The sequence below is a fragment of the Hemitrygon akajei genome, chromosome 8 (assembly GCF_048418815.1).
Source record: "Hemitrygon akajei chromosome 8, sHemAka1.3, whole genome shotgun sequence".
In the NCBI taxonomy this organism is placed as follows: domain Eukaryota; kingdom Metazoa; phylum Chordata; class Chondrichthyes; order Myliobatiformes; family Dasyatidae; genus Hemitrygon; species Hemitrygon akajei.
The window spans coordinates 75,784,572-75,804,015 of NC_133131.1; the positions used below are offsets into that span (position 1 = coordinate 75,784,572).

At 39.1% G+C, this 19,444-nt stretch overlaps 1 protein-coding gene across 6 annotated transcripts in view; it reads left to right on the forward strand.

Moving 5' to 3' along the window:
• Window positions 1-19,444, forward strand: part of LOC140732001 (homeodomain-interacting protein kinase 1-like) — a 106,147-nt gene that overhangs the window by 70,171 nt on the left and 16,532 nt on the right. For 3 of the 6 annotated variants that reach the window (XM_073054060.1, XM_073054062.1, XM_073054065.1), the window contains 5 exons: window positions 47-165; window positions 6,649-6,783; window positions 11,581-11,723; window positions 13,353-13,526; window positions 19,199-19,408. In XM_073054060.1, the coding sequence (XP_072910161.1) occupies window positions 47-165; window positions 6,649-6,783; window positions 11,581-11,723; window positions 13,353-13,526; window positions 19,199-19,408 (781 nt within the window). The remainder of the gene's footprint in view (window positions 1-46; window positions 166-6,648; window positions 6,784-11,580; window positions 11,724-13,352; window positions 13,527-19,198; window positions 19,409-19,444) is intronic. The other 3 variants (XM_073054061.1, XM_073054063.1, XM_073054064.1) reach the window with 3 other exon arrangements.

The window sequence follows — 19,444 nt, forward strand, 5'->3', positions numbered from 1 at the left end:
CAAAATTTGAAATGACCTGAAAACATTATGTTCTTTGTATTGTTAGGGCTACAAGCATCTGCAAAACATTCTGGGTTTTCTGTTCGAGTCGAAAATGCAGTGCCTGTGGTACCACAGGCACCAGCTGCACAGTCAATTCAGATTCAGCCAGGTGTTCTTGCTCAGGTAAGTGGTTGACTAGTTTATTTTAATTGCAGTTTTCTGCAATTTCCTGTGCTTCTGCCCTTGGAAGGTGGGCCCAACAGGCACAGGTATCTCATGCATTGATAATCTGGCGTCAGCAGCTGGTATAAACAGGACCAAGTAGTGCAGGCACAAGAGATTGTAGATACTAGAATCTGGAACAAAAATGTACTGCCCAAAGAACCATTTGGGGCTAGAAAAGGGATGGTTGACATTGTATATCAAGATGCTGGATTAGGGGTGGGAACAATGAGAAAAAAGTCATCATATAAAAGTGAGGAGAAAAGGGAGGTAGGTGGAACTAGATGACTGGAAGAATGAAGGGCCAATGGAGGCAAGGAGAATAGGAAAGATGAATCAAGGTAGAACAAACTGGAGTTGGTAGTTGTGTGGTAGATGGGACCAGTCTTGGTTATAAGGGAAGGTTGGAAAAGGTGGGCAAGGGAAGGGAACTTGGTTAGGCTGGTGGGAGTGGGAAAATAACACAAATGTGGGTTACTTGAAATGATAAAATTCAGTGATCATGTTAATGAATGGTAGATGACTTAAGCAGAATGTGAGGAGCTGATCTCTTGGCTTGCATTTGTCCTCATTGTTGGTCAAGAAAGGTTCTAAGTATAAGCTGGGAAATTGCAGGCTTGTGATTCTGATGTCATTCGTGGGTAAATTATCAGAGGGTATTCTAAGGGACAGGATATTTGGATAGAGGGGGCCTGAAAGGGTAGTTATCTTGGCTTTTTGTGTGGTAGGTTGTGTCCAACCAAACTTTGAGTTTTTCAAGGAGATTATGGGGAAGGTTAAAAGGAAGGTGATGGATGTTGTCTGTAGTCTACAGGGACTTTAGCAAGGCCTCTGAGAAAGTACTGCATGGAAGGATAATTCAGAAGGTTAAATCACTTGGTACCTAGAATGAAATAATAAATTGGATTCAGCTTTGGTGTAGTCAGAAGTAGTCAGAGATTGGTAGTAAATGGTTGCATCTGACTGGAGGCCTGTGACTAGCAGTGTGTCTCAGTGATCAGTCTGTTAGTTTAGATGATAATGTGGTACACTGGATCAGCAAATTCACAGATGCCACCAAGAATGGGGACATAGTGGACAGCAAGGAAGGCTCTCAAAGCTTGCAGTGTGATTTAAACCAGCATTAAAAAATGGGTGGAAAAAAGCCAGATAGAATTTAATGTAGTCGAGTGTGAGATGTTGCACTTTCACAGAACAAACCAGGGTAGGACTTGGTAAACAGTGGGGCAAGAAGGTGTGCAGCAGAACAAAGGGATCTGGGAATACAGATCCATTATTCCATGAAAGTGATAGGTAGATAGGGTTGTAACGAAACCTTTTGGCACATTGCCCTTCATATCTTGGAGCACTGAGTCCCGGAGTTGGGATGTTACATTGAAGTTGCATAAAGTATTGTTGAGGTGAATTTTGAATATCGTGCAGTTCTGGTCACCTGCCTACAGAAAAGATATCAATAGGCCTGAAAGAGTGCAGAGAAACTTTATAAGAATGTTGCTGTGATATGGCGACCTGAATATGGGGAAAGGTAACATAGAAACATAGAAAACCCACAGCACAATACAGGCCCTTTGGCTCACAAAGCTCTGCCGAACATGTCCTTACCTTAGAACTGTCTAGATTTACCCCTGACATCTCTTCTGTACCTTCTTCCAAGCACCTTAAAACTATGCCCTCTTGTGCTAGCCATTTCAGCCCTGGGAAAAAGCCTTTGACTGTCCCACGATCAATGCCTCTCATTATCTTGTACACCTCTATCAGGTCACCTCTCGTCCTCCGTCACTCCAAGGTGAAAAGGCTGAGTTCACTCAACCTATTCTAAGGCAACATCTTTGTAAATCTCCTCTGCACCCTTTCCATGGTTTCCATATCCTTCCTGTAGTGAGGCGACCAGAATTGAGCACAGTACTCCCATGTGTGGTCTGACCAGGGTCCTATATAGCTGCAACATTACCTCTTAGCTCTTAAATTCAATCCCATGGTTGATGAAGGCCAATGCACCTTATGTCGTCTTAACCACAGAGTCAACCTGCTTAGCAGCTTTGAGTGTCCTATGGACTTGGACCCCAAGATCCCTCTGGCCCTCCACATTGCCAAGAGTCCTACCATTAATGCTACATTCTGCCATCATATTTGATTTTCCAAAATGAACCATGTCACACTTATCTGGGTTGAACTCCATCTGCCAGTTCTTAGCCCAGTCTTGCGTCCTATCAGTGCATCCTGCATCCTCTGACAGCCCTCCACACTATCCACAAAACCCCCAACCTTTGTGTCATCAGCAAATTTATTAACCCATCCCTCTACTTCCTCATCCAGGTCATCTATAGAAATCAAGAGTAGAGGTCCCAGAACAGGTCCCTGAGACATACCACTGGTCACCAACCTTCATGCAGATTATGACCCATCTACAAGCACTCTTTGCCTTCTGTGGTCAAGCCAGTTGGCCCCTTGGATCGCATGCCTCCTTACTTTCTCAATAAGCCTTGCATATGAGGTACCTTATCAAATGCCTTGCTGAAATCCATATACACTACATCTATGGCTCTACCTTCATCAATGTGTTTAGTCACATCCTCAAAAAATTCAATCAGGCTCGTAAGACATGACCTGCCTTTGACAAAGCCATGCTAACTATTCCTAATCATATTATGTCTTTCCAAATGTTCAAAAATCCTGCCTCTCAGGATCTTTTCCATCAACTTACCAACCACTGAAGTAAGACTCACTGGTCTGTAATTTCCTGGGCTATCTCTACTCCCTTTCTTGAATAAGGGAACAACATCCACAACCCTCCAATCCTCTGGAACCTCTCCTGTCCTCATTGATGCATAGATCATCACCAGAGGCTCAGCAATCTTCCCCCTCACATCCCACAGTAGCCTGGGATACATCCTGTCTGGTCCCAGTGATTTCTAGAAGCTCCAGCACATCCTCTTCCTTAATATCTACATGTTCAAGCTTTTCAGTCCACTGCAAGTCATTCTACAATCGGCAAGATCCTTTTCCGTAGTGAATACTGAAACAAAGTATACATTAAATACCTCTGCTATCTGCTCTGGTTCCCTACACATTTTTGCACTATCACACTTGATTGGTCCTCTTCTCTCATGTCTTATCCTCTTGCTCTTCACGTACTTATAGAATTCCTTAGGGTTTTCCTTAATCCTGTCTGCCAATGCCATCTTATGGCCCCTTCTGGCTCTCCTAATTTCATTTTTAAGCTCCTTCCTGCTAGCCTTATAATCTTCTAGATCTCTATCATTACCTAATGTTTTGAACTTTTTATAAGCTGTTCTTCTTGACTTACCATGGTTCCTGTACCCTACCATCCTTTCCCTGTCTCATTGGAACATACCTTTACAGAACCCCACGCAAATATCCCCTGAACATTTGCCACATTTCTTCCGTACATTTCATTGAGAACATCTGGTAGCCTCATATTTCCCCTTACTCCAGTTAAACGTTTCCCTGACTTATCTGTTCCTATCCCTCTCCAGTGCTACGGTAAAACAGATAGAATTGTGAACACTATCTCCAAAATGCTCTCCCATTGAGAGACCTGACACCTGACCAGGTCCATTTCCCAATACCAGATCAAGTACAGCCTTTCTTCTTGTAGACTTATCTACATATTGTATCAAGAAACCTTCCTGAACACATCAAACAAACTCCACCCCATCTAAACCCCTCACTCTGGGGAGATGCCAATCAATGTTTGGGAAATTAAAATCTCCCACCACAACAATCCTGTTATTATTACAACTTTGCAGAATCTGTCTCCCTATCTGCTCCTTGATGTCCCTGTTACTATTGGGTGATCTATAAAAAAGCACCCAGTAGAGTGATTGACCCCTTCCTATTCCTAACTTCCTCCCACACAGACTCCTAGACAACCCCTCCATGACTTCCTCCTTTTCTGCAGCCGTGACACTATCCCTGATCAGCAGTGCCCTGCTCCCACCTCTTTTGCCTCCCTCCCTGTCCTTTCTGAAACATCTGAAGCCTGGCACTTGAAGTAGTAATTCCTGTCCCTGCACCATCCAAGTCTTTGTAATAGCCACAACATCATAGCTCCAATCATAGGTTGAATAAGTTAAGACTTTATTCTCTGGAGCACAGGAGAATAAAGGGAGATATTAGAGGCATACAAAATTGAGGGTTATATAAAGGGTAAACGTGTACAGGCTTTATCCTCTGAAGTTGGGTGAGACTGAAATGAGAGTTGATAGGTTTAGGGTGGAAGGTGAAATATTTAAGGGGAATCTGAGGGAGAACTTATTTAGTTAGAAGATGGTGCAAGTGTGGTACAAGCTCCTAGCAGAAATGATACTTGCAGGTTCAAGTGCAGCATAAGACAAGTTTGGAAAGGTATATGAATGAGAGGTGTATGGAGTGCTAGGGTCTGGGTGCAAGACCATGGGACTAGATGGAAAAGCAGGCTGGGACAGACCAGATGGGCTGAATGGCCTGTTTCTGTGCAAAGTGCTCCGTGACTCTTGTGATTAAGTCAGTGAAGGACAGAAAGAGTGACAGTGCAGTTGTTTTACAAAATGACCACTTAGTCTACACTTGGCAAAGCTTGGAAACAATGCGTGTTCCCTGTTGTTGCTGGATCAGTAGCACAAATTGATGTTATCTGGATCATATCGGAGTAGTTTCTCAATACAATTTAACGCTTAAAATTACAATTTTTCCCTGTAAATGTTGCCTAAAGAATCTTATGTCAGAGGAAATATTGATATCAGATTGTTAATTTTGTTCTCAAATAAGTGTATGGCTTTTGTTTTCTGTTTGGTTTTCTGGCTGTCACCAATATCCTATCAGATGCCAGCTGAAATTAACTCTGTAGTAATCAGTAATATGACCTGGTTCTGTGGATTGCTGTCATTAGCAAAATACTTGGTTAAATTTGGTGAATTTGTTCAACAGTTAAGGGAATGCAGGGCTGAAATAGATTCGGTAGTGTTCATATTTGTATATTAATTTTGTTTGGAAGAATTTTAGGTAATTGAAATCTATAATAAAAATAGAAAATACTGCAAATGCCCAGTAGGTCTGGGCACATCTGCAGAGAGGTTGCATTTCAGTGATTTATTTTTTGGTTGCTTAGATAATTCAGTTACACAATTTGTAGAACTAATTGTAATACAGTTTTGAAGGCTGTAGCAGCTTTATAACAATTTTATAAATTTTAAAATTGTTTTGACCTGTTGAAGCTAGTCGATTCATTGCAAATCCACTTGCAAGTTATATTTCCTGTTGCTGGAATTTCTTTGCAAAAATGTGAAAGAAAGTATTGTGATTTATGAAATGTAAATAAAATATTCCTAATGTAGCTTTAAAACCTCAGAAGAGGGAACTCTTCCAAAAACATTCTTATTCTAATCTCATCAAAATATTTTGGTACTTTGGAGAATGCTGAATGCTGTTTTGATACCTTGTTTTAATTGTGATTTTGCTTTACTTCCACAATGGTGTATTTTTTGTGTACACATAACTTTTAAAGCAGTTTTGAACCAATAAGCATAAATGCTGTATCAGAATTTTATTGAGTCCACATTGCTTTTCTTAAGTATTGAAATTACTGTGAAGGCATCTAGTTATGCAAGCCAGTGGTCTCAACTTGAAATTATGTATAGTTGTCGAAGCATGTAGTTGTACCACAGGTATTGGATGATTGTTTGAAGTTGTTCACATACAGTTGTGTTTGGCTCTACCTGGATACTATTCCACAATTTGGGGATCATTGTTTATGTAATAATTCAGTCATGCAAATCAAATTTACTGAGAATTGAAAACATATGTTTTGGTCACAATTATAATCACTAGGGAATCTCTTGTTAGTTAATGATTTTTTTCTTTTCTGTCTAGGGTTATGACAATTTGGAAAAAAATAACTCCTTTTTTCACAGTGTGGAAAGTGTAATTTTGAAATATTAAGTGAACCTTTTATAGCTTTGAAAGTATTGTTGTTAGAGGATAGAAATGTTTATCTCTTGATCCATGACTGTCTTGGTTTCATAATGTTGTTCAGTGGTAAATCCTACTGTAAAATCAGAAACTGAAATAATTTTGTTTGTAATAATCCAGATGCAACCTTGTTTTATTTTTAAAGCTATGGTGGGATCCTTTTTCCTGTTTACACAGTTGGCAGCGTTCCTTTTTGTATGCCCTAACTTGTATGCAAGTTACATGGGATAAGTAACTGAGTTGATAGTCTTTTCTTTCCTAGAGCTGATCAACCTACAAAATATGAATGGGGGGAGGGGGTAAAAGGCAGTTTTGTAATCCAAGTCTCAATTCCGATTTCACTCGTATACTTCAGTTGTTTTGCAAAGGCTTAGCCTCAAATATCATACTATCCAGGGCATCAAGGAGGAGCGCTGCACTTTTGAGAACTAATGAACCATATAACTAACTCCCACCCCCCCCCCCCCATTACAGGGCAGCTGCACACCGCTGATGGTGGCCACTCTACATCCTCACGTTGCCACTGTTGCTCCGCAGTACGCGGTCCCTTTTACCTTGAACTGCGCAGCCGGCCGGCCTGCGCTGGTCGATCAGACGACCACAGTACTGGTAAATGCTCCCACTTGGTGTGATTCTATGCACTAACAGATGCTCCTCTGAGGCTGCTGCAGGGGAACAGAAGCATGTATCATCGTGTGCCGGCTTACATATTTTCACGTCATTGGACGTTTCCTCTGTTTTACATTCCTGAACGATCTGAATGACAAAACAAGTTGTACTTCAGGCCAAAGCACTCAGCATTTCTAAAAGGCTCGTATTCTGGTAACTTATTTACTAATGACAAATATAGAAATGTACTTTCAGTATTGATTAACTGTTTGTTTCATTTAATAAATTATCATCCGGAACATCATAAGGTGGTCTGAGAATTTATCTGCCTGCAGAGTAATTATGTGAAAGATTAAAGGTAGGTGCCAGATCCAGATATCTTCATCCACTTCAAACCAGTCTAAACTGATCAAAGTTCTGCTGCAGAATATGGAAGGAAGGAAGTAAATGATTATGCTCTGTACAAATCCTTCTGGAGAAGATTAGTGATATTTAATAGGTGAAGCTGGGCAATTTTAGTGATAGGTGGTATTTCTCTTCCACTTTCCACAGAGCTCAAAGCCAATGGGGGAAATGATGGCAGGAGTGAGGAAGGAATAAAATGTGCAATTAGATGACTGATGGGATAGAGTATTATTTTTGGTGTAGACCAGTGGAACTAAATGGTTAATCTTTTCAGTCACTGAGGTGAAAATAAGCTGTTTTATAACACCAGAGTTGCTCTAAATAGTTCAAACTTGGTTGCTGAGAGTGAGTTTGGAGTAGGGAACAAAGGTGATGTTTTGAGTCTTGGATTTAGGTAACAGAATTTTCTGTTTATTTAACATTGGATATCAGTCAGACATGCTGTCTGTCAATTTAAAGATACTGATTATATGTGGTGGAAGTAAGGTTTTTTTAAAAATTCTTGCTAAATACCATTATATGACAGACTGCCACCCTGATGGAAGCTTATCAATTATGAGTAGATATTAGTATATCGGGAAACCCATCACTTTAAATTTTATTTTGCTTTTGGGATGAATAGCTGGAAAATTGGTCTTTAGAGATTGAGTTTTATAATGCATTTAGGCAGGAAGCTTTATTTGTTCCTTTTTTTCAGAGGCATATTTACATTTTAGTGATATATATTAACATGTATATGTGAAGTTGTAATCAGAAATGTAGTTGGATGTTAGACAGGTAAAGATGGAATTTGATATTGTATGCAGTAAAGTGGCTTGTCATTGAATCTGATGTTTCCAGATACAGAAAAGCAGTATTTTAAACGAGAGTCAATAAATTTAAACAAATACATAACCTGTACGATATTATACTAAACAAATTAAGCTAGTAATTATTTGTCCAACTAAATTAATCCCTCTTTACTACACAAAGACTATATCCCAAACGAGAAAATCTGCAGATGCTGGAAATCCAAGCAACACACACAAAATGCTGGAGGAACTCTACGGGCCAGGCAGCATCTATGGAAAAGAGTAAAGGTTGAGACCCTTCACCAGGACAAAGTCCATATCCCTCCATTACTTGCATATTTATGTGCTCATTTAAGAGGCTCTTAAATACCTTCATGGTATTTATCTTCACTGCAATCCCTGACAGCCCATTCCAGCACCCATCCTTTGGGGAGGTGGTATGAGGAGAGACTTGGTGAAATCGGGAACGAAGTTCTCCCAGCAGCTCTCCTTTGAACTTGCCCCCATCTTACCTTAAATCATGCCATCTAGTGTTAGACATTTTAACCGTGGAAGAAAAAGATGCTGGTTGTCTATCATAAGACCATATGATGTAGGAGCATTTGGCCCATCAAGTATGCTTCGCCATTTTATCATGGCTGAGCCAGTTTTCCTTTCAGCCTCATTTGCTTGCCTTCTTGTATCCCTTCATGCCCTGACCAATCAAGAATCTATCAATCTCCACTTTAAATTTACATAAAGACTTGACCTCCACAGCTGCCTGTGGCAACAAATTCCACAAATTCACCACTCTCTGGCTAAAGCAATTCCTTCTCATTTCCAATCAAAACTTTCTGATTTTTGAATTGAGTACATTGATTTAATAAAGGAAACCATTCCATATGTCTTAATTACCACCAGCCTATCAACCTGTGCGTCCACTTTCATGGATCTTTGGACTTGGACCTTAAGATCTCTGTACATCAATGTTGTTAAGGGTCCTGCCATTAACTCTTGTATTTCCCCATTGCATTTGATTTGCCAAAGTGCAGCACTTGCCCAGATTAAACTTCACAACACTACCAGTCTTGTAATCTACATACTTGTTAACCCATCCTATCATGTTATTCAGGTTATTAAGGTGTATATCGTGAACAGCAGAGGTCCAATATTGATCCCTGTGCAACACCACTAACCATGGACCTCCAGCCAGAGTAGGTCCCATTGACAACTGCCCTCTTCTTTCTATTGAGAGGCCAATTCTGAATGCATACACCAAAGTCACTGGATCTTATCCATCTCAATCTTCTGGTGAACTCACTGTGAGGGACTTTGCCAAATACCTTGCCAAAATACATGATCCATTGCTTTACCCTCATCAATCACCTTAACGACTCAAAATTCAGTTTGATAAGTATTGATATTAACTTTGGCATATGTTTGTAGAAAGTATAATGTTGTACTTCATAAAAACAATCTGGTCAATTTTATTGCCCCTAATTCTAAAACATCTGCACAAAAATTGCAAAATATTCACATGATTAAGCTAGAACAACTGAGCTGTGGCATCTTGACTGTAGTTGGAAAAATTGAGCTTAGACTGTGGTAGAATGTGTGGATTCTCTGGTGCTCACTAGTTCAAGGAACGATGTGCTGATACTTTACAGAATAGTGTAACAGTTTTCCCCTTGTAGCTAAGGGTTTGATTGGTAGTTCTACTTTTATGCATTCCAAAACACTATTCCATTATGTGATAGCGGTCAAGTTAGAGCCTTTTAGTAATGCTGAGTCTGTTGAATTTTAATTGATATCTTCCAACTGTTCAACGGCTAATGACATGGTAAGACTGATAATTGAAATCTGAACCAATATTTAACATTTAATGTGAAGACCGCAAAAATTGATTAGCATTTTTCTTTTCCTTAAGTGTAATGGATAAAACGATGGTTTTGAAATAGGCTTGCAGTGATGTGAGTGAGCAAAATAGTTTCAGTATAGACAACTTTATTTTTAATGAAGGCGAGTGACTTGCATCTTGCTGAATTCCTGCTTAAAATGCTTTTATTGAAAAGATAACATCTTTTGGCTCAGATGACTGTCAAAGAGAAGATATTCTAAATAGGAAGCAGTTTAATTTAAAACAAAGTACCATCTTTCTTGTAACACTGTAAAGTATATCTTAAAGATCTCTAGATTTAATTGACAAACTCTGCATTAGGTAGCTGAGTCAGTGTTTAGAGTTAAAAATGTGGCTAAGGTTCATGCACAGATCTATTTGAAAACAATAAATGTGAGTATTAGCAGGATTAAATCATTGATTTTTCTTTCAAAATTGATTTACCAAAATCTGTTTGGTAAATATTACCTAAATATATTTGATGCATACTACATCTCTACCAGTTGTAGTATTTTGACCCTGTTGTAATGATTGAATAGAGAGAACTATTTCTAATGTGTATTATGCCTTGATATTAAATGATTTTTCTATAAATTTGAAAAAGGACAAAAGTTTTATTACTCTTTTGCATAAAAGCACTGTATCCACACTATGTAAGCATATATACTGTTTAAACTGAAAAGTATTCGCAAAAATCTTACATAATTTAAGCAATTTAAATTTTTATCAGCTTTAGAATAAGTTTAAATAAATAGAAAATCCCAATGCAAAGGCACCTTTTGCATAAATATGTGTTAATATTTGTGGAATCAACCGTGGAGTGCGAATAAAAATAATCATCATGTCAGCAAAGGCATGTATGTATGTTGCTGTAATACCCACGTATACATTTTCATGCAGTACATGTTTTCTCTGATCTAATCGATAAATATCAGACAGAATTCTTTTTGAAACTGATGCCTAAAATTGTTGTATCAGCAGTATGGAATAACTTCCAAACTGCTATCAGGGCAATTTTAGGCATCATTTACAAAATACATTTTGCCTGATCTTTTGTTTTACAAATTGCATGTAGCTTGTTCTTGAATGGTGTTCCTGTAATGTGTTCTTTTGATAATGCTCCCTATTGATGCAAAACCTAAAAATTTGCAACTTTATTAAGAAAACATTTGTATAGGATTCTGCCACCTATAATGTTTGGCGATTTGAAAATTGCTAATTAGATTTTGTGGTCTTGAATTAAAACATAGTAGCATGTTTATTTTTAAATGGATCATGCAACTCTGCAGTCGCTTCCAGTGACAATGTGCATTTTGCTTTCTCAGATCGAAGGTTGGTTAGAATGTTCCCTTCCTTTTCCCCTTGCTGCTTAGCATGAGCCTGCTTAGAAGAGATTGCTGTGTCTGTGTGTTTGTATTCCTGCAGAATGGCTCGTCGCACAGAATATTCGAATGTATGTTTCTGCTTCAGAGCTGCAAGATATTGGATATACTCACTTTCTCTTTCTCTCATTAAACTGTAATGCCTTGTCCTGTGCAGGTATTGGCTTTGGAGGGAGGCGTTGTGTCAATCTAACATCACAAATCTTTGTTTTACCATTGTGCTTCTCTTGCCAGCTGTGTGCGGCCTTCCGCTAGATGCTTTATGTTCTTTTCTGGGTGTCTGCAATCTTTTGGTGTTGTGTCTTGGGCAGGGGCAGTATTAACAGTTTGTGTCTGTTTGCAGCAGGCATGGCCTGGAGGAACCCAACAAATCTTGCTGCCATCAACTTGGCAACAGTTACCTGGGGTAGCTGTCCACAACTCTGTGTCACATGCAACTGTGATACCAGAAACAATGGCTAGTACTCAACAGCTAACAGACTGGAGGCAAGTGTAATTTTGAATAAACTAGGTTGTTTCTGTTTAAACTCTTTGCTTAAACTTTGCATTTTTCTCACTTAAGGAATTGGGAATGTAGCTTACCAAAAACACTATTACAATAATCATGAACTAAAATACTGTTTTCAAGCTAGTCATGATAATGTTTTGTAAGTCATTAATGACTGAATGGAAAGGATAATCCATTAAGTTGATGGTGTGTAATGTTAAAGTCATTATTCAATGAAATGAAAGAATTGTAGCAAGTGTACGTAAAGAGCATCATCATGAATACTAATAAAGTGGACATTTTAGCTTGGGGGAAGTTGGTTTGCAGACAGTTCTCAGGAATAGAACCCTTCTATTAACCCATAACTACTTATTTACCCCTTGCTTTAGATTTTAAATTCAAAACTCTCAATACTCCAGGTGCAGCTTCACCAGTATGCTGTTAGGTTGCATCAAAACTTCAGTACTGCAGACTTCATACTTCTTGCAGTCCTGTTCCAGACGCAAATTCCTGGTGTACACTTTGTAGATCCATTCTAGTTTAATAACTTGCTTCCCCCACTATTCTTCCAAAGTGGTTAATCCTTATTTTTCCACATTATTTATTATGCTGCTCAGTTGCACCTACCTATAATCCCTGCAGCCTTTGTGTGTCCGAACAATTGGCTAATCTATCTATTCTTGCATCATCAGCACATCTAACTGCATTGCACTGTTCTTTTCCAATTTTGTAATACAGATTATAAATAATTGAGGTCCCAACACTGATACCTGTGCTGCCCCACATGTTATTGATGCCTTTCTAAATTAATTCTAAAATAAATTTCCTATTTATCTTGGTTCTGTTTCCCAGCCACTGGCCTATCCACAACAGTTAATTAATCGTGCAGTAACCTTTTCTGTGCCATCTTGTTGAATTCTTTTGGGAAATTAGTCCATTTAATTCCCTCATCATAAATTGCTATTAAAAGTGTCAAATAGGGATCTTCCCCTCGGGCTAAGGTACAATAAATTGCATATCCTGACAATTTTTTTTCCAAATTAAATTAAGTGTGGCTAAGAAATAGAGTTGGACAGATAATTCCTGGTGTATATGAAAAGCCGGTGTGGGTAGTTTGTCTATGAAGTTTAATATCTTAGTTACTTCAAGTTTAAGATTTTAAATCATTCTGATGTGTTCTGGTTTGCATTTCATAGAAATGGAGAGCCAATCCTGAGGTGCATTCTGTCAGACAAGACTGAGGAAGAAGCTACAGATTTAATTCATCAGCCTTAGATCCCTGTTGCTATGAGTAACATGTAAAACACTTGTGTAAACCTAAGATAATTAGATAGCTCTGTGGCAGTTTTAGATTGAAAGTATTAGGTTGAGGGAATTTAAAAATTTCTGCCTGTATGGAAAGTTGATTAATGAGAGTTTTGCAGCAGCACAACCTTTTTAGTCGTCATGATCTTTTTTTAAAAAAACTGTTATAAAGTAAGACAAATGATTTTATCTCTCAGAATTACCCTCCGTCACTCTGACGCCAAACTTTGTATGAACTGATTTTATAATCAGACCTCTACTTTCAAAATCTACGTGCTATTTTCTCTTAAACCTGATTTTTTTTCCCCCTTCCTCGTTCTCAGGAATGCACATTCACATGGAGGCCAGTATAATGCCATTGTGCAGCAGCCTTCGTTATTAGCTGGTCATGTAACCCTGGCTGCACAGCCCCTGAATGTTGGTGTTGCTCATGTGGTACGCCAGCAGCAAAACTCCAGATCTTCCTCCAAAAGGAATAAGCAAATGCATAATACAAGGTAAAATGTTGTCTTATCAAAATCAGTGTATTTAAAAGTGGCATTTCAGCTATACTGCTATCAAGATTGCACTCCTGCTAGGTAAATATATTGTGGAATAAATTCATAGAGACCAAAATGGTGTGAGACCAATTACCTGGTTTATGTTAACAAAGCTAGGTCAGCTGGAATGTTAGCTGAGTTGCTAAGGGTGCAGATACTTTCTTTCAAAAAGTATTGAGAAATAGTTTTCATATGCAAGTTACGTTTCTGCATATTGGTCATGTACCAGTTTGATATTGTATTTCTTGGTAGCCCCTCCACAACTTGAAAATCATCTGGCATTATTTCATGTGGAAAACTAGTCTTGAAGTTTAAAGATCCAGGGGTGGAAGAATTGTAAACGTTCAGGACAGTTTAAAGCTTTCTTTTGTTCCAGCTGGGGTTTTGGTAGAAAAGCATCCAGACTTGTAAGTAGAAATCAAAGCAGAGCTTATTAGTTATTTCTTCCATTCTAAGTTGGTTGCAATTTGGTTCAGTGTTGCTCTTGTCAACATTAACTTTAGTGCATGTGTTTAAATAAGGGCCAATGAAGCAATGTGCTGGGCGAATCACATCATTGGGGCTTTCTGTCAACAAGCAGTGCTAATCTTTGAGGATAAATAACAAACTTTGTTTAAAAGAAACAAAACATTAGCTAATAAAGTATTTTGAAGATTTCTGTATCTAAAATTCAAAATTTAATCCCAAAGGAAGGGATAAATATTTAAATAACAGAAGTTGTATTGTAGCTTTGGAGAACTATTTGGGCAGACTTTTGGAAGAAATTTTAGGTCATTGAAAGTTCCTCGGGGTGTGGTTTCTTCTGCAAACCACATGTAAGCTGCTTATAAAAATTATGCAATAGAGTCAATGCACACTAAATAATTACAGTGATGCTAGAAAGTTTGTGAACCCTGTAGGATTTTCTCTATTTTTGCATAAATATGACCTAAAATGTCATCAGATCTTCACGCAAATCCTAAAAATAGAGAACCCAATGAAATAACACAAAAAAACATTATACTTGTTTGTGATGTGTAGTGTTTCATTTTTACAAAAGCATTTAGTCTTATGTGTTGTAGATACTTAAAATATTTTTCTATCAGCTATCAAATTTAAGAGGTGGGTTGATGGATTAGGCAGATGTTTGCAAATTTTAGCACTTTCTGAAAACTATTAATGGTAAACCTTCATTTCCTGGGAATAAACAGCTACTAGTTTTGTACATTTTTAGGTGTAAAGTAAAAGTGGCAGGCAGGCAAATCCAGGGCAAAAAGCAAAAAGAGCCACTTTTCAACATAATTGTATAAGGGCTAAGAGTGTTGTAAAAACAAGCCTGAAGGCTTTGTGTGTCAATGCAAGGAGCATTCGTAACAAGGTGGATGAATTGAATGTGCAGATAGTTATTAATGAATATGATATAGTTGGGATCACAGAGACATGGCTCCAGGGTGACCAAGGATGGGAGCTCAACATCCAGGGATATTCAATATTCAGGAGGGATAGACAGGAAGGAAAAGGAGGTGGGGTAGCATTGCTGGTTAGAGAGAAATTAACGCAATAGAAAGGAAGGACATTAGCCTGGAGGATGTGGAATCGATATGGGTAGAGCTGCATAACACTAAGGGGCAGAAGATGCTGGTGGGAGTTGTGTACAGGCCACCTAACAGTAGTAGTGCGGTTGGGGATGGCATTAAACAGGAAATTAGAAGTGTGCACAATAAAGGAACAGTTGTTATAATGGGTGACTTCAATCTACATATAGATTGGGTGAACCAAATTGGTAAGGGTGCTGAGGAAGAGGATTTCTTGGAATGTATGCGGGATGGTTTTCTGAACCAACATGTCGAGGAACCAACTAGAGAGCAGGCCATTCTAGATTGGGTATTGAACAATGAGGAAGGATTAGTTAGTAATCTTGTCGTGTGAGGCGCCTTGGGTAAGAGTGACCATATTATGGTGGAATTCTTCATTAAGATGGAGAGTGACATAGTTAATTCAGAAACAAAGGTTCTGAACTTGAAGGGTAACTTTGAAGGTATGAGACGTGAATTAGCTAAGATAGACTGGCAAATGATACTTAAAGGGTTGACGGTGGATATGCAATGGCAAGCATTTAAAGATCGCATGGATGAACTACAACAATTGTTCATCCCAGTTTGGCAAAAGAATAAACCAGGGAAGGTAGTGCACCCGTGGCTGACAAGGGAAATTAGGGATAGTATCAAGTCCAAAGAAGAAACATATAAATTAGCAAAAAAAAGCGGCACACTTGAGGACTGGGAGAAATTCAGAGACCAGCAGAGGAAGACAAAGGGCTTAATTAGGAAAGGGAAAAAAGATTATGAGAGAAAGCTGGCAGGGAACATAGAAACTGACTGTAAAAGCTTTTATAGATATGTGAAAAGAAAAAGATTGGTCAAGACAAATGTAGGTCCATTACAGTAAGAAACAGGTGAATTGATCATAGGGAACAAAGACATGGCAGACCAATTGAATAACTACTTTGGTTCTGTCTTCACTAAGGAGGACATAAATAATCTTCCGGAAATAGTAAGGGACGGAGGGTCTAGTGAGATGGAGGAACTGAGGGAAATACATGTTAGGAGGGAAGTGGTGTTAGGTAAATTGAAGGGATTAAAGGCAGATAAATCCCCAGGGCCAGATGGTCTGCATCCCAGAGTGCTTAAGGAAGTAGCCCAAGAAATAGTGGATGCATTAGTGATAATTTTTCAAAACTCCTTAGATTCTGGATTAGTTCCTGAGGATTGGAGGGTGGCTAATGTAACCCCACTTTTTTAAAAAAGGAGGGAGAGGAGAGAGAAATCGGGGAATTATAGACCGGTTAGTCTGACATCGGTGGTGGGGAAAATGCTAGAGTTGGTTATCAAAGATGTGATAATAGCACATTTGGAAAGAGGTGAAATCATCCAACAAAGTCAGCATGGATTTGTTAAAGGAAAATCATGTCTGACGAATCTTATAGAATTTTTTGAAGATGTAACTAGTAGAGTGGATAGGGGAGAGCCAGTGGATGTGGTATATTTAGATTTTCAATAGGCTTTTGACAAGGTCCCACACAGGAGATTAGTGTATAAACTTAAAGCACACAGTATTGGGGGTATGGTATTGATGTGGATAGAGAATTGGTTGGCAGACAGGAAGCAAAGAGTGGAAGTAAACAGGACCTTTTCAGAATGGCAGGCAGTGACTAGTAAGGGTACTGCAAGACTCAGTGCTGGGACCCCAGTTGTTTACAATATATATTAATGATTTAGACGAGGGAATTAAATGCAGCATCTCCAAGTTTGCGGATGACACGAAGCTGGGCGGCGGTGTTAGCTGTGAGAAGGATGCTAAGAGGATGCAGGGTGACTTGGATAGGTTAGATGAGTGGGCAAATTCATGGCAGATGCAATTTAATGTGGATAAATGTGAGGTTATCCACTTTGGTTGCAAGAACAGGAAAACAGATTATTATCTGAACGGTGGCTGATTAGGAAAAGGGGAGATGCAACAAGACCTGGGTGTCATTGTACACCAGTCATTGAAGGTGGGCATGCAGGTACAGCAGGCGGTGAAAAAGGCAAATGGTATGTTGGCATTCATAGCAAAAGGATTTGAGTACAGGAGCAGGGAGGTTCTACTGCAGTTGTACAAGACCTTGGTGAGACCGCACCTATTGTGTGCAGTTTTGGTCCCCTAATCTGAGGAAAGACATTCTTGCCATAGAGGGAGTACAGAGAAGGTTCACCAGGTTGATTTCTGGGATGGCAGGACTTTCATATGAAGAAACGCTGGATCGACTAGGCTTATACTCACTGGAATTTAGAAGATTGAGGGTGGATCTTATTGAAACGTATAAAATTCTAAAGGGATTGAACAGGCTAGATGCAGGCAGATTGTTTCTGATGTTGGGGAAGTCCAGAACGAGGGGTCACAGTTTAAGGATAAAGGGGAAGCCTTTTAGGACCAAGATGAGGAAAAACTTCTTCACACAGAGAGTGGTGAATCTGTGAAATTCTCTGCCACAGGAAACAGTTGAGGCTGGTTCATTGGCTATATTTAAGAGGAAGTTAGATATGGCCCTTGTGGCTAAAGGGATCGGGGGTATGGAGAGAAAGCAGGTACAGGGTTCTGAGTTGGATGATCAGCCATGATCATACTGAATGGCGGTGCAGGCTCGAAGGGTCGAATGGCCTACTCCTGCACCAATTTTCTATGTTTCTATGTGTGTTAAACACGTTAGAAAGTTAAGTTAAAGTCTGTCCGAGCTTTATAGGCTCATCAAGCCGATGCTTATGACGGTTTCCGTGGCGTGAGGAGACTGAGCGTATGAGACTTCCCCACCCCACCCCGGATAGGACGCCAGTCTGTATCGCAAGGTTAACCCCCAGCATTTTGCCAGTACCCATTTTCAGCTGGGTGGACTGGAGCAATGTGTGGTTAAGTGCCTTGCTCAAGGATACAACACGCTACCTCGGCTGGGGCTCGAACTCACTCATGACCTTCAGATTGCTAGTCCAACGCCTTAACCACTTGGCCACATGCCACACAAACATGTTAGAAGCAGGCATGTAAAAACGATCAGAATGCTTTTGGATTTAATAGTTTAAGCTACATCTGTATGTTAAACGAAAAAATACTAAATGTGAAAAAGAATTCAGGATTCACTTTGTGCCTGTGGTTGAACTGCCTGCCGTCACTTGCTGCTTAATCTATTACATAATAAATGGTTTCTTAAACTCACTTTTGATGGATGCTAAGAACCTCTAGAACTTGACTAAGCAAAGCTGACCAAATAAAATGGCAAGAATAGGAATGAAACTGATTAAAAGAAATCTCAGTACTAAGAAGTTCTATATAAATATAGTCAGCAAATGAATTTAACTTTTTTTTGGCTCATTGACATTAGGTAGCCTCAAATCCAAATACATTTTTAGCAATTTCTATATGAAGTGCAGAGGATTCAATTGATTAAAGATACTTAGTTAATTTCTCAAAAGCAAATTGAAAATATCTTACTCTATTCAGGGTAAATTGACAATAGTTTTGAAAGACTTGCAATCAAATTGGCCCTGGGTTAAGGAACGTGTTGAAATGCATTATAAGCTTTCAGTGTCATGTAATGTAATACAAAATGGTATTTTAATCCTGATTTGAAAACAATTACTGCAAACACCCTGTGAAAGATGCCTTTTAGTTAACAGCTTGACAGACCAAAACCTCCTTCCATAGCTACCTTTTAAAAATTCTCTCTCACCTGATAACCTCCGGCCTCACCTTCATATCGATGTTCCCTTTATCCTATTCATCCCTCCCTCACCTTCTCTGCAACTTAAAGCAAAGTTATCTCACTGTGCCTTTCTAACAAGGAGTCTTCAATTTGAAACCATACCCGTTTTTTTTTCCTCAGAGGCTGCCAGTATTTTCTGCTTTTATTTCTGATTTTCAGGATGTACAGTTTTTTGATTTGTTTTATTCCAATTCTGATAGATAGTGAGCGCATTGCAGCATCTTGCCAAATAATACTTTAGAATAAAATTGAAACTTATTTGTTGGAGATCTTGGAACAAATCTTGGGCAGTATCAAGCTCATCATTTTAACTTTAACACTCTCGAAATCTCTTCACCTGTTTGTTTTAAACCAGGAATGTTCCTTTGTTGGATGTCACTCCTTCCCAAACATACATGGTGGTTCAAAGCAGTCCAGCAACTGCACCCTCCCCATACTGCAGCACAACACTTGATCATCAACGACAGACCATCGTGATTCCTGATACACCCAGTCCTGCTGTCAGTGTAATAACCATCCGTAGTGACACAGATGAAGAGGAAGAAACTAAGCAGAAACTTGGGAGGTAGGCATTCCTCTCTATAGTGAATAATGAGAGGTG